Source organism: Camelina sativa, chromosome 9 (assembly GCF_000633955.1).
Source record: "Camelina sativa cultivar DH55 chromosome 9, Cs, whole genome shotgun sequence".
Lineage (NCBI taxonomy): Eukaryota > Viridiplantae > Streptophyta > Magnoliopsida > Brassicales > Brassicaceae > Camelina > Camelina sativa.
Genome location: NC_025693.1, coordinates 7639976 through 7653433, shown reverse-complemented (window position 1 = coordinate 7653433; position 13458 = coordinate 7639976). Strand labels below are relative to the sequence as shown.

The 13458-nt window shown below is 43.3% G+C and overlaps 1 protein-coding gene and 1 pseudogene across 1 annotated transcript; one reads left to right on the top strand and one right to left on the bottom strand.

The window, feature by feature from the left end:
- Window positions 2914-3502, top strand: LOC104715097 (ABC transporter B family member 22-like). The gene is made up of 2 exons (XM_010432542.1): window positions 2914-2927; window positions 2998-3502. The coding sequence occupies exons 1-2, from the start codon at window positions 2914-2916 to the stop codon at window positions 3500-3502; spliced, it is 519 nt and encodes a 172-aa protein (XP_010430844.1).
- On the bottom strand, window positions 3647-11356 carry LOC104715096 (annotated as a pseudogene).

The window sequence follows — 13458 nt, the reverse complement described above, 5'->3', positions numbered from 1 at the left end:
TTTTTTTTTTTTTTTAAATATGTTAAATTAGATTCAAAAAAGAAAATAGCGTTTTACATCTAATGCAACTGTGTAATCAAGAGAAAGAATTTAAAACAGAGAGAGTTGATTAAGTGGATATTAGAAAAATCATAGTCGGGTTGCTAGCCAGATGCTCAAGCCGTCATCGTACCGGTGATCACCCCCTAGCGGAATAGCGAGCAGATGATTTCGAATTTTCCTGTGGATCCGTTGAATGAGCTGAGCCTGTGTGGTTGGGGGAACATCATGCCGGCGGTCATTCCGCTCCCGCCACAAGGTTTAGACAGATATCTGCAAGACATAACGCGCAAGAAACCCTGTTGTCTGACTGGGCCAAGAGGCAGAGACTTCCTGAACCACAGTTTGCCAGTTTGTGGAATGTCGAGTATTAAAAATACGTGAAGCGAGGTTGTTCCAAATCCCATCAGCAAACCCGCATGAGAAAAATATATGGTCTCTGGTTTCAAGCGCACTGTGACAGAGAACGCAACTTGCATCCACTCCTTTGTTCCATAGTAACATCCTATCTCCTATAGAAAATCGGTTCTGCACAGCTAGCCAAACACAGAAAGAGAATTTCGGTGTAGCATGGGGGAACCACACCCCACTACTCCAGCCAACGACAATAGAAGCCTGCCTGATATGATGCCAGGTATCTCGAGTGAAGAAACGTGGTCTGAACTTGTCATTTTTCCCCTTCCACAATACTGTATCCGCCGCCGGTTTACGATTAAGCCAGTGATTATGCAACACATTCTCGATTAAATTGAGCTGATTGACGCGATGGTTCCCAAGCCTCTGCAACTATGGCATGTTGACTGATACCCATGTCTATAGTTCCTCGTGAGCCAACAAGGGAGATTAGACGACCCATACTAGACCAATTATCAAACCAAAAAGAAGTCTGCTGACCATCATCGACAGTTGTCTTACAGAGAGGCTTAGCCACATCTCTAATCTTCAAGATCTTTTTCCACATCCAGGAACCCAACTGTGTTGCCTCAACTGCTCAGAAGGATGAGTTCTTTAGAAGAGATTGGAGGACCCATTTAACCCACAACGAGTCCTCACAGGATATAATACGCCAAATGAGCTTCAAACAGCATACATCATTTGCTTCATGCAAGGATCTCAGTCCCAATCCTCCTTCTGATTTGGGTTTACACACATCCTGCCAAGCGACCTTGGCTTTATTGGTTTTGAGCTCTGGCCCCGACCAGAAATAAGCAGAACAGAGTTTCTCCACCGTCCGAATACAATCCCTTGGGAGACGGTACGCAGCTAACCAGAAGTTACATATGCTCCAAAGAACAGAGCTAATTAAATTAAGGCGACCAGCATACGAGAGAAAACGAGTAGACCAGGAACCAATCTTTCTTTTGACGTGTTCGATAAGGGGGAGGTAGTCCGACGCAGAGAGACGCTTGGTGACCAGGGGAAGGCCTAAGTATCGAACCGGTAGAGTGCCCATAGCAAAGGAGAAACGATCCATTATCTCTTGGTGAACCGCAGGAGAAACCCCCGCAAGATAAATCGTTGATTTTTCCATACTAATTTTCAACCCTGACCACTTGGCAAAATCCTTAAAGACCTGTATAATGTTGTCAATAGAACGTATAGTACCATCAGAAAAAACGAGAAGATCGTCTGCAAAGGTGAGGTGGGTTAAGCCAAGAATCCTACACCGAGGATGATAGCCAAAATGGTGCAACGCTGCTGCATTGTCCAGCATTTTTGAAAGCACGTCCATAGCTATAACAAACAAATAGGGGGAGAGAGAGCACCCCTGCCTCAACCCACGTTTGCTATTAAAAACCCCCGCAAGTTCACCATTTACCTGGACTGAAAAAGAAGGAGTGGAGATGCAAGGCATTATCCAGTGAATAAATTCAGAAGGAAACGCCATCGCCTCAAGTGTTTTACGCAGGAAGGACCATTGGACCTAGTCAAATGCTTTTGAGATGTCAATCTTAAGTGCACAACAGTTTGAGATTAAATCCTTATGATAATCTTTGACCAGTTCTGTAGCAAGCAGAACATTCTCCAATAGTAGCCTATTCTTAACAAAAGCTGATTGATTGCCAGCAATAAACTTTGGTAACACTGACTTCAACCGGTTAGCAATAATTTTTGAAATGATTTTATATAGTACATTGCAGCAGGATATAGGTCTATAATCCTTCATCTCTATTGCCTCAGACTTCTTAGGTATCAGAGCGAGTATTGTAGATTTGATTCCCTTGGGAAGGAATCCCTTGACAAAAAACGACTGAACGGCTAAAATGAACTCTCCTCCCACAAACTCCCAGGCAGCTTTATAAAACTCTGAAGTATATCCATCCGGACCAGGAGATTTGTCATTAGGCATTGCAAACAAAACCTACTGTACTTCCTCAGCCGTGACAGGTCGGATCAAGCGGCCTTTATCTACTGCAGAACATCGATAGAGCAGCAAACTCTGTAAGACATCCGAGGAAATCTCCTCATAGTCACCAGGTATCAGTTGCAAGAATGCTCGAAAGAATCTCTATGCTTCATGTTTGATCTCGTCCGGGTCCTTGGTGACAGAACCATCTGGCCGTTGAATCTCCCTTATTGAGTTATCTGCCGCTCGTTTAAGTACAGCTTGATGAAAAGTTTTATTGTTTTTGTCCCCCACCTGCAACCAGTGCAGCTTTGACCTGCTTTTTGAGGTATCGCTCCTCCAAACTAGCCATACGTTCCCATCTTTCATAAGCCAGATTTTCTGCTTTCGTTGCGTGTGTGGTCGGGCATAAAAGGGTCTGTTCCTGCTTCTTACAAAGATCCGCATAGGCCTCCTTTGACTTCTTAACCAGGTCTCCCAGTCTTTGTGAGGCGGTACTATCTTCGCAACCATCGTATGCATCACTTATGGTGGCACGTAAGTACACATGTCTAAGTCTATCTTTTTTTCTCTAATTGTAGTTTTGATCTTTTTTATCTTACATGTTTTAGATCACTTGGTAGAGGTTTGTTGAATCTCAAATATTTCTCAGAGGCATCTGTAGCAGGGGAAAGGATTATCAAAGTTATTAAAAGAGTTCCCAATATTGATTCAGATAACAAGGATGGTCAAATTTTACATAAAGTAAAAGGAGAAGTCGAATTTAAGCATGTGAAATTCATGTACCCGTCTAGACCTGAAACCTCAATCTGTGATGATTTTTGTTTGAAAATCCCAAGTGGGAAAACTGTGGCTTTGGTGGGCGGAAGCGTATCGGGAAAATCAACCGTGATATCTCTTCTTCAAAGGTTTTATGATCCAATCGCGGTAGATATTCTTATTGATGGTGTGTCCATTTGTAAATTACAAGTGAAATGGTTGAGATCACAAATGGGTCTTGTTAGCCAAGGGCCAGCACTCTTTGCCACATCAATACAAGAGAACATACTTTTTGGTAAGGAGGACGCATCCATGGATGAAGTAGTGGAAGCTGCCAAGAAGGAGAAGTGTCGGTGATTTAATTATCGCACGTGCAATTGCAATCCTTTGCTTCTGACCCCCTGACATTTGTATTCCTCTTTCCCCAACCTTTAAATGTGACCAATATAAATTAATACATGTCTTGATCCAACTATAGAGGAAAAAAATGTCAAATTGTTCTTAAAGTAGGAGTCTTACCTGAGTTTTATAAGCGTGAGGGAACTGAGAAACGAATTTATGAGCATTAGAGGCCTTAATTTTACATTTACCTCCAAATATTTATTTTTTTAATAGAAAAAATTATGTAAAAGTTGGATAACCAAACCAAAAACTAGTTACTCAATTACTTAGGTATTTTTTAAATATTTTATTTAGTGGCTAATTTATGCAAAGTCAACATGACTTTGTCAATCCGTAAAAGAGATATTTTTTTAGTGTGATATGTGAAATTTTCTTTTAGAATAGTGTATTTGATAGTATAAATCACATGTTGTTTCACACATAATAAAAGACCAACGGTCTTTCTTTGTGTTCCTAAAATATATAAAAAACAATCATGAAGACGTGAACAAGTAACAGAACACGACAAGAGAACCTTTTGCTATTGTAGAAAAAGAGAGAAGATTGCACGCTGTCGTTTCCCTAAGGTCAAGGAGTCATTTTGTTCTTTTCTCTGAAACAGAAACATAGAGGAGATCAGGTGGAGGAAGAAGATGAAGATAAAGAGTTGGGAAAGCATAATATCGATATTTATGCACGCCGACGGTGTAGATTGTATATTGATGGCATTAGGCTTAATCGGAGCCAATGGTGATGGCTTCGTTACTCCTATGATATTTTATATCTGCAGCAAACTACTGAACGACTTTGGTGGCTTCTCTGTCATTGATGTGGCATTCATGAAAACCATCTCCATGGTCTTTTCTCTCGCTCTTTCTTCAATTTCCTCTTTGTTTTTTTTTTTTTGGTCGTTAACAAACAAGGTGTGATACTTATCTTATGACCATACATAAAGAGATATCAGCTATTCAATTTCGCTAGTTGCATGCCACGACAGTTGAGAAAATAAGAGAAAGAGTACTAATGTATCTTCTGTTGGCAACAGAATGCTCTAGCTTTGCTTTATGTGGCTTGTGCATCTTTGGTGATATGTTTCCTTGGTAAGTATATATAGACAGTGTTTCTTTCCGTTTTTAATCGAGTGACGAAAAATTAATTCGATGAATTTTTTTTTTTTTTTGAAAACAAATGTTAAATTAGATTTCAAAAGAATATAACGTTTTTACAACAAGTGTAATCTTTAGTTTTAATCAACATCAAACAGAAAGATAGCTATTTAGTCAGGGACAAATCTCGTAGCAAGCCAAAGACCCAACCCGTTCGTGTATCGCAAGTCACCACTAAGCTGGAGAGCAAGTAGCTGATCGTGGAGGAGGCGGTCTATCCAGTGAATAAGCTGTACTTGGGAGATGGGAGTGGTGCCGTGACGACGATCATTCCGCTCTCTCCATAGTGTGTAAACAACTGCCTGCAGAATATAGCGTGCAAGAAAACCCTCTGTTCGGTCCGACCAATGACTTGAGGCACAGTCAAGAACAGATTACCAATCAGTAGAGAACCGAGTGGAGTAGAGAGGGGATGCGAGGTCCTCCCAGATACCAGCGGTGAAGGCACAAGAGAAAAAGAGGTGATTCCTTGTCTCAATCGCTGTTTGACAGAATACACAAGTAGGATCAGCTCCTCTGTTCCACTGGATCAACCGATCCCCTGTTGAAAGTTTGTTTTGCGCCGCCAACCATACACAAAACGAATACTCGGGGGTATCATGAGGAAACCACACACCATTGCACCAGCCTACAGCGACGGACCGCACTCGAACATTATTCCAAGTATCTTTAGTTGAAAGCCGGGAACGGAAGACATCATTTTCCCCCTTCCAGAGGACCAAATCTGCTACAGGCTTATGTATGGACCTTTGAGTGGCTAAAACATCCTCCATGTCATTAAAGTACGATATGCGATGGTGTCTCCGCCTATGATCCCAAGCCTCAGCAACCGTAGCTGAGCGACCAATACCCATGTCGATTGGTCCTCTCGTCCCCGCAATCTCCACTAGGCATCCGAGGCGTGACCAGTTGTCAAACCAAAACGATGTCCCTCGACCATCATTTACCGTAGTTTTTGAAAGAGTTTTTGCCATATCCCGATATTTTAAGATCTTTCTCCACATCCAGGAACCTAACTGCGTGATATCAACCGACCATATTGAGGCGTCGTTCAGCAACGATTGTCTCACCCATTTAACCCACAATGAATCCGCACATGATATGATACGCCATATGAGTTTCAAACAACACACATCATTTGCCTCTTTGAGTGAACGCAAACCTAACCCTCCCTCAGTCCTTGGCCGACAAACATTCACCCAAGCTACTTTGGCTTTATTGGCATTAAGATCCGCCCCAGACCACAAATAAGCTGAGCAGAGCTGCTCCACCATTCGAATACAGGCCCTCGGGAGGCGATACGCAGCCATCCAGAAGTTGCAGACGCTCCATAACACCGAAGTGATGAGATTGAGGCGTCCTGCGTAGGACAGGAAACGTGCTTGCCAAGAGTCGATTTTCTTCTTAACATGCTCGATCAGAGGAAGATAATCAGCAGAGGATAGACATTTGGTGACAAGGGGAAGACCGAGATATCTAACCGGAAGTGCACCCATAGCAAATGAGAATCGAGCAGCAATCTCCTGATGAAACAGAGCTGAAACTCCTGCTAAATAGATTGTTGTTTTTTCCATGCTTATCCGTAATCCTGACCAGCGCACAAACTCATCAAAAACTTGCAGAATACCATCAATGGACCGCACCGTACCATCTGTGAAGATCAGGAGATCATCTGCGAAGCTAAGATGGGTTAACTCAATGTTTTTGCAGCGAGGATGGTACCCAAATTAGTGTGATCCAGCAGCTTTGTCCAGCTTCTTTGATAGTACATCCATAACAATAACAAATAGGTAAGGCGATAGAGAGCATCGTTGCCTTAAACCATGTTTACTGTTAAAAAAACCCCGCCAATTCCCCATTAACTTGAACAGAAAACGAAGGTGTAGTAATGCAGAGCATGATCCAGTGGATAAAATCTGGGGGAAGTCCAAAGCCAAGAGTGTGTTTTGCACAAAACCCCATTGAACAGAGTCAAAAGCTTTAGAAATGTCAACCTTTATTACACAACGTTCTGAAACAGAGTCTTTATGGTAATCTTTCACTTGTTCCGTGGCAAGCAAAACATTCTCTATAAGCAACCGGTTCTTGACAAACGCAGACTGGTTTCCAGCTATAAACTTGGGGAGGACAACCTTTAATCTATTAGCAAGGATTTTTGAAATTACCTTATACAACACATTACAACAAGAGATTGGCCGGTAGTCCTTCATCTCCATGGCATCTGATTTTTTAGGAATAAGAGCCAGGATGGTGGAGTTAACACCCTTAGGCAAGAACCCTTTCTCAAAAAAAGACTGAACGGCCAAGACAAACTCACTCCCCACATATTCCCGAGCCGTTTTGTAGAACTCTGAGGTATTACCATCAGGACCAGGGGACTTGTCATTAGGCATAGCAAATAACACTTTCGTAACCTCCCCCACAGTCACAGTGCGTTTGAGCACAGTTTTGTCTAAGTCAGAACAGCGAAAAGATAACAGACTTTGTAACTCATCGGATGAAACCTCTTCATAATCTCCTGGCATCAACTGCAGAAACTCCCGGAAAAACCTTTCAGCCTCTGATTTAATTGCCTCTGCCTGTTTTGTAAGAGAACCGTCTGGAAGCGTGATCTCTCGTATGAAGTTGGTTGACTGGCGTTTGAGAACCGCACGATGAAAGGTTTTGTTATTTCTATCACCTACCTGCAACCAGTGCAACTTTGATCTTTGTTTAAGATAGTTTTCCTCTAATCTGGCAACTCGTTCCCACCGCTCATAAGCCACAGTCTCCTCATTCATGGCCTGAGCAGAGGGGTACAAAAGTGTGAGTTCCTGCTTGCGACAGAGTTCATGATAGGCCTCTTTAGCCTTCTTAACCAAATCTCCCATTCGTGTCTTTGCCAACTGTTTTAAAGCCGGTTTCAACCCTTTTAACTTCTTAGTAAAGCGGTATAGGGTGGAAGTGGACATATGCAGCGCCTCAGTTGCTTGCCATGCTTCCCGAATCAAAGGTTTGAACTCAGCTAGTCCAGTAGTAGCATTAACAAATTTGAAAGGCTTTTGGCAATTTCCATTGCTTCCCTGCCTAGGGAGAATCTCAATTCGACATCTCAAGTGATAAGAGCACCCTCCTGCCTCAAAAACACTATACGATGACAGAAAAAAAACTCATCCAAGGAGCATTAACCAGGACGCGATCGAGTTTCTTAGATATCAGATCATTGTCTTATCGATTAGACCAAGTATACAGCAGCCCATGAGCAACCATATCAGACAAGGAACAATAAGTCACCACACTTTGAAAATCTCGCATACCCGACGTGACTACAGGCTGAATAACCTGATGAGAGTGCTCCGACAAGTCCAATGTTTCATTATAATCCCCCATTAATATCCAAGGTTCAGAAGTGGTGAGTCCCCATGATCACGAATCTCCTTCCACAGCTCTCTCCTCTCTGAAGCCGTGTTCAAACCATAAATAAAAGAACAGAAAAAACCGTCCTCATGATCAGGCAACTTAATCGAGCAGGTGATCATCTGTTCACTCTTGTAGAATGGTGTAAGAAGAACATCATTCCCCCACACTATCCAAATACGACCCCTCCGATTGTGTTCATAGTTTGTCATAACAGACCAATCCGTCAAAAGTTTCCCAAACAACCTCTCAACATTTCTTTCTTGAACACGCGTCTCAATGAAACACCCAAAATTCATCTTATTCTCCTCAACCCATTTCTTTATAACGGAATGTTTATTAGATTTGTTTAAGCCCCGCACATTCCAAAAGAAACCCGACATAATTAATGGCATTTTTGTATCTTCGTACCCGCTCCACGAGTAGAAGATGTTGTAACTGTTTTGTGAGCTGTCTTGGATTCACGCGGGAGATACTCCCTCAAGGGTGGATCCGGTTTCTGATTGTTCTCCAACAGACCACTCTTCACCATAGCAGAACCAGTAGTATCTGCAGATTCCTCCCTATCCGTTAGAACGCCAAAGCCTACCGTTGCAACCACGTTTGGTAGCAATTCTAAATCAGTTCCCCTCAGTGTCACTCCCGGAGGTAGAGCCGCATCCTTCGTCTCCACGTCACCCGTGTCAGACAGAGCAGCATATGGATTTGAAGAGACTTCAAGCGGATCTCTTTGTGCAGACCGAGTAGGACTGCGACTCATTTTTGTTGGGGTACTCCAACCCTCCCCTGTATTCTGCTGTATGTTCGTGACAACAACTGCCAAATCAGACTCCCCCTGCTGTGCACCAGCCACTTTAACTCCTGAACCCTGCTCAGGAAGCGCAGAGGACACTGGTGGCAAAACGTTGTCAACTGTGTTTGGAACACTTGGTCGCGGAACCGTAAGACAGGAGTCACGGAGGTGACCCCATTTCTGACAACCAGTACACCGAGGAGGAAGCCAAGGGTAGGAGTAGTGAACAACCGCATCCAACTCACCTTCCTCTTCACCCACGATCACAAACTCTTTGGGTAAAGTCTTTGTTAAATCCGCTTCAACTAGCACTCGAGCCTCATCAAAACTGACTCAAGCTTCAGTATCGGGGTGTAGCTTAACCGGTTTTCCAACTGCACTGGCCAAAAATTCAAGACCCTTCTCTGTGAACATTGTTGGCAGAACATCCGTCAGCTTAACCCATAAATTAATCGACTGCATAGCTGGTTGAACCTCTTCTGCAAACGGAGACCACTTGTGACAATCATCGGAAGGCCCATTATATTCCACATTCCCCTATTCAACGCTCTTCTCCTCATGGATTCATTCTTTACACGAAACTTCAACGTAGAGTCATCCACTTCCAACACATCAATCATTGTGGATTTATCCCCAAGTCGCCAAATTTTATTAATTATCATATGAACCTTACCAACGTGAGGAGCCTTCGCATTTAGAAACTTCCCAATCAAAAAATCTTCCCACAGCGGTTTCGCACCAACCAAAACATTCTTCGGCACGACAACCCACTCGTTTCCATCCACCTCTTCAACCACAAAAGGTTGCTTTGTAAAAACATGACGTTTAGCCACAGTAGCATACGACTTTTTAACCACATGAACAACCCTTCCCACCTCCTTCAAAACCTCCTTCTCAGATCCAGAGCCAGAGTGACCATCCATCTGTCCCTCCCCCCCTTCTTTTACCACCTCCGCAGAGCCAGCAGAACCCCCATCCACCAACCGACTATTAACTTCATTCTCCGACGCCGGAACAACCCCCGTTGGTACAAGGGACAGCCCCAACGGCGGCATACTTGCTCGTCACGAAGAAAAACCTAATTTCTATTTTGGTCGCCCTTGCCATGTCAGCAGAGCAAAAAAATAATTAACCTCCCTTTCTTTTAATTAATTTCCACGTCGATGAATTTCAATATAACTAATCATTCATTAATTAATTTTGTCAAAATGGTTTTAATATGTAAAGATTAAGCAAACTACAAGTTATTCTGCAAACTCCTCTGTTCTCTAAATCCTTTCAATGAGCATTTGAAGCTTTGGCAGCTTCCACTACCTCATCCATGGATGCATCCTCTTTACTGAATAATATGTTTTCTATTATTGATGTGGCGAAAAGCATTGGCTCTTGGCTAACCAGACCCATTTGTGATCTCAACCAGTTCACTTGCAACTTATGAATGGGCACACCATCAAGAAGAATCTCTCCAGCGACCGGGTCATAGAACCTTTGCAAAAGTGATATCATAGTTGACTTTCCCGATCCGCTTCCGCCTACCAGAGCGATAGTTTTCCCTGATGGAACTCTTAGACAAAAGTCATCAAAGATTGGGGTTTGGGGTCTAGATGGGTATGTGAACTTCACGTGGTTGAACTCGACTTCTCCTCGAGTTGTCTCCAAAATCTGGCCTTCCATGTTGTCCGAGTCTATATCAGGACTTCTTTTTATCACTTTGATCATTCGTTCCCCTGCTACAAATGCCTCCGAAATTTTTTTGATATTCGACAAACTTTGACCAAGTGATCTGGAAAATGTAAGATATCAAGTATCATGACTACAAGATGGGTTGTGTTTTGTCAGCAAAACCCAAAATCATTTAAACGTAGTTACTTACGTGCCGCCGGACGTGACGCAAGCAGTGACTATGGAGACAGTACCACCTTTTGAACCATAGTTCATAACCATGCAACTTTCGTACCAAGTCATGAACCCCCATATAGCATAAGTAATACCATTGCTCCCAATGGTGATTCCTTTAGCTAGCCCTTGTCTCAATCCTAGCTTCACCGACCCTTGAAGTGCATATGAGAACTTTGCTATCATCTTATTTTCACCACCAAATGCGTAGACGGTTCGAACCGACGAGATGGCCATCTCAGCTACAGAACCAGCCACATTGTACTCTTCACGTATCTCCTCGAGATGTTAATGAGGGCTCGTCCATACTTTAGTCCATGGATCAAGAGGAGGACGATAAATTGGAAGCCTACTATTGTAAGTCTCCACAATAAAATGAAACCCACTATGTGTAGAAGATAACAAGGCCCAAGCCCAAGTCCAACAACAACAAACCCAAGTCCATCAGCATCAAAGTTTACTGCTGATGAACCAAAGAGTATTGTTTCTGCAATGCAACACCCGGGGTGGAATGGTGCAGTTATGGATGGGATTGATCGAAACACGTCACATTCCCACAACACTACAGCATGCAGACATCTTCACGAAACCACTCCCGCGTCCTTCTTTTCTTGATCTTAGGAGCAAACTTGGTGTGTCTGTTCCTTTCGTACAACCCACACCAAGTTTGAGGGAGAGTGTAGAAGATAACAAGGCCCAATCCCAAGTCCAACAACAACAAACCCAATTCCATCAGCATCAAAGTTTGATCGACAGTGAGACAAAGCCTCAACGGTCAAAACAGAGTTGCAGAGCTAGTACGGAGAAGGGTGTCATCTTCTCTCATCCAAAAAGATTTGAGCTTCTGGAATCCTCTTCTGATGACTCACCTTAATACAACTGCCCATAGAGATAAGTTTTGCTTTTGTAGGCTTCTAGAGCTCTCTCGCTCTTTGTATATAAAGGATGTAAAACCCTAATGTAAAGATTAAGCAAAATACAAGTTATTCAGCAAACTCCTCTGCTCTCTAAATCCTTTCATGGTATCAGAGCTTTGTGAGTTGTTGTGGCAGAGGTGTAGGCATTGGATTGCAGTTCGTCATCCCAACTTGATGTAGGATGTCTGCAGTATAACCTTTTTGATGTTATAACAACCCGTCCTGTGGACCCCACTAGCCTCACTGCTAGCCCACTAGCCTCACTGCTAGCCGTCCCAACGGACCTCAAGCTGGCCCTGCAGGGCATTGATCCTAACCCATCAATGTGGATATCCCAATCCACTAGTAGGTTATTGGTGCACCAGGCGTTCCTCTGATGCGGACATCGATCCTACCAACCAAACCGTTGAACCAAATACTGTACCAGAAGTATGAGAAGGCCCTGTGACACGATCAAAGGCTAAATAGCTAAGGAAGAGGTTTAACCTAGCCGTTCAAGACATCATAAGCTCCCTAGAGCTGAAGGACGTCAACTGGTCTGTACCACCATCATGCCGCCACAACATATATGATCACATTGCCGAGGAAGAGCTTGCTGAAGCCTTCACCCAAATGAGCCTTGATCAACCCAGTTCCCCAGGTAAGAAACCTCCTTTGACAGGTCAAAGAACCTCAAGAAGCCAAGAGAAGACATCGGAGCTGCAAGCAACGTGTGATACAAGCTACACCTCTGAAAACGATCAAGATAGCAAAGATCAAGACCAAGACATAGAGGGTATGGACGAGCATCAAGAGACTGAACAAGATATTCTAGAAGGATCCCAAGAAGACCCCTACTTCAAGAAACAAGTACAAGACAAGACGCCTGAAGTAGTTCAGCGAGTACAAGAAGTGGTTCAGAGAACATCAACTGGGTCTAGATCGCATCCAGGTAAGTCTTATTCAATATTTTCAATCCTTGCAGGTCCCACCACTCCCAGCAACGGCTAGAAGACTTCCTCATCAAGAGAGATCAAGTCTAATTAGCGTTTTCTTTTATTAGCTTATTTACTTTCCAAAAAGACAATGGTTTGTGTTTGATTTTATTTTCTTTCCTTGTTGCATTTTCTGCATTTATTTCTCGGCCTTAAGGCTAGCTGAAGGACTCTTATAAAGTCCCCCTGCAGCAGTTGTACGAATTTCACCTTTGATTATCAATAAAATACTGAATTTTCTTACTTTTCTCTTTAAGTGTTCTTAAGAAAGTAAGCTTGTTCTCTGTCTTGTGTGTGAGATTCCACAAGGCTGAGTTCGTGTACTGTATCAGAGACCAATCACATCTCTGTGGTGTACTTCAATCCGCCAGCACTTCCCCCTTTACCGATCCCACACGAGAGAAGCGACCGCCATCGTGTCAGATCTCCATCATCGACCATCTTTCCTTCACAAGAGAGAAGCAACCGCCAACTTGTGGGGCCACCAGCTCTATCCCGGTATAAGACTCACCACCGAGTCTTGTATAATCTGGTATCAGAGCACAGTTCACGCTGGTCCAACGTTAATTACTTTATTAACCTCAGGCTAGGGTTAACGTTGGACCAGATCCAGAAAGAAGGAATGTCCGCGATGAGGAAAACGAATCCATTGACATGGATGATGAAGATGATCCACCACCAGACCCATTAAGGCGACAACATCAGCGGAGAGAGGATCCTTTGATGCGGAACCGCGCTAGAGAGGTAGAACCACGAGAACAAAACCGAGATGTCAAACTAATACCTCCTA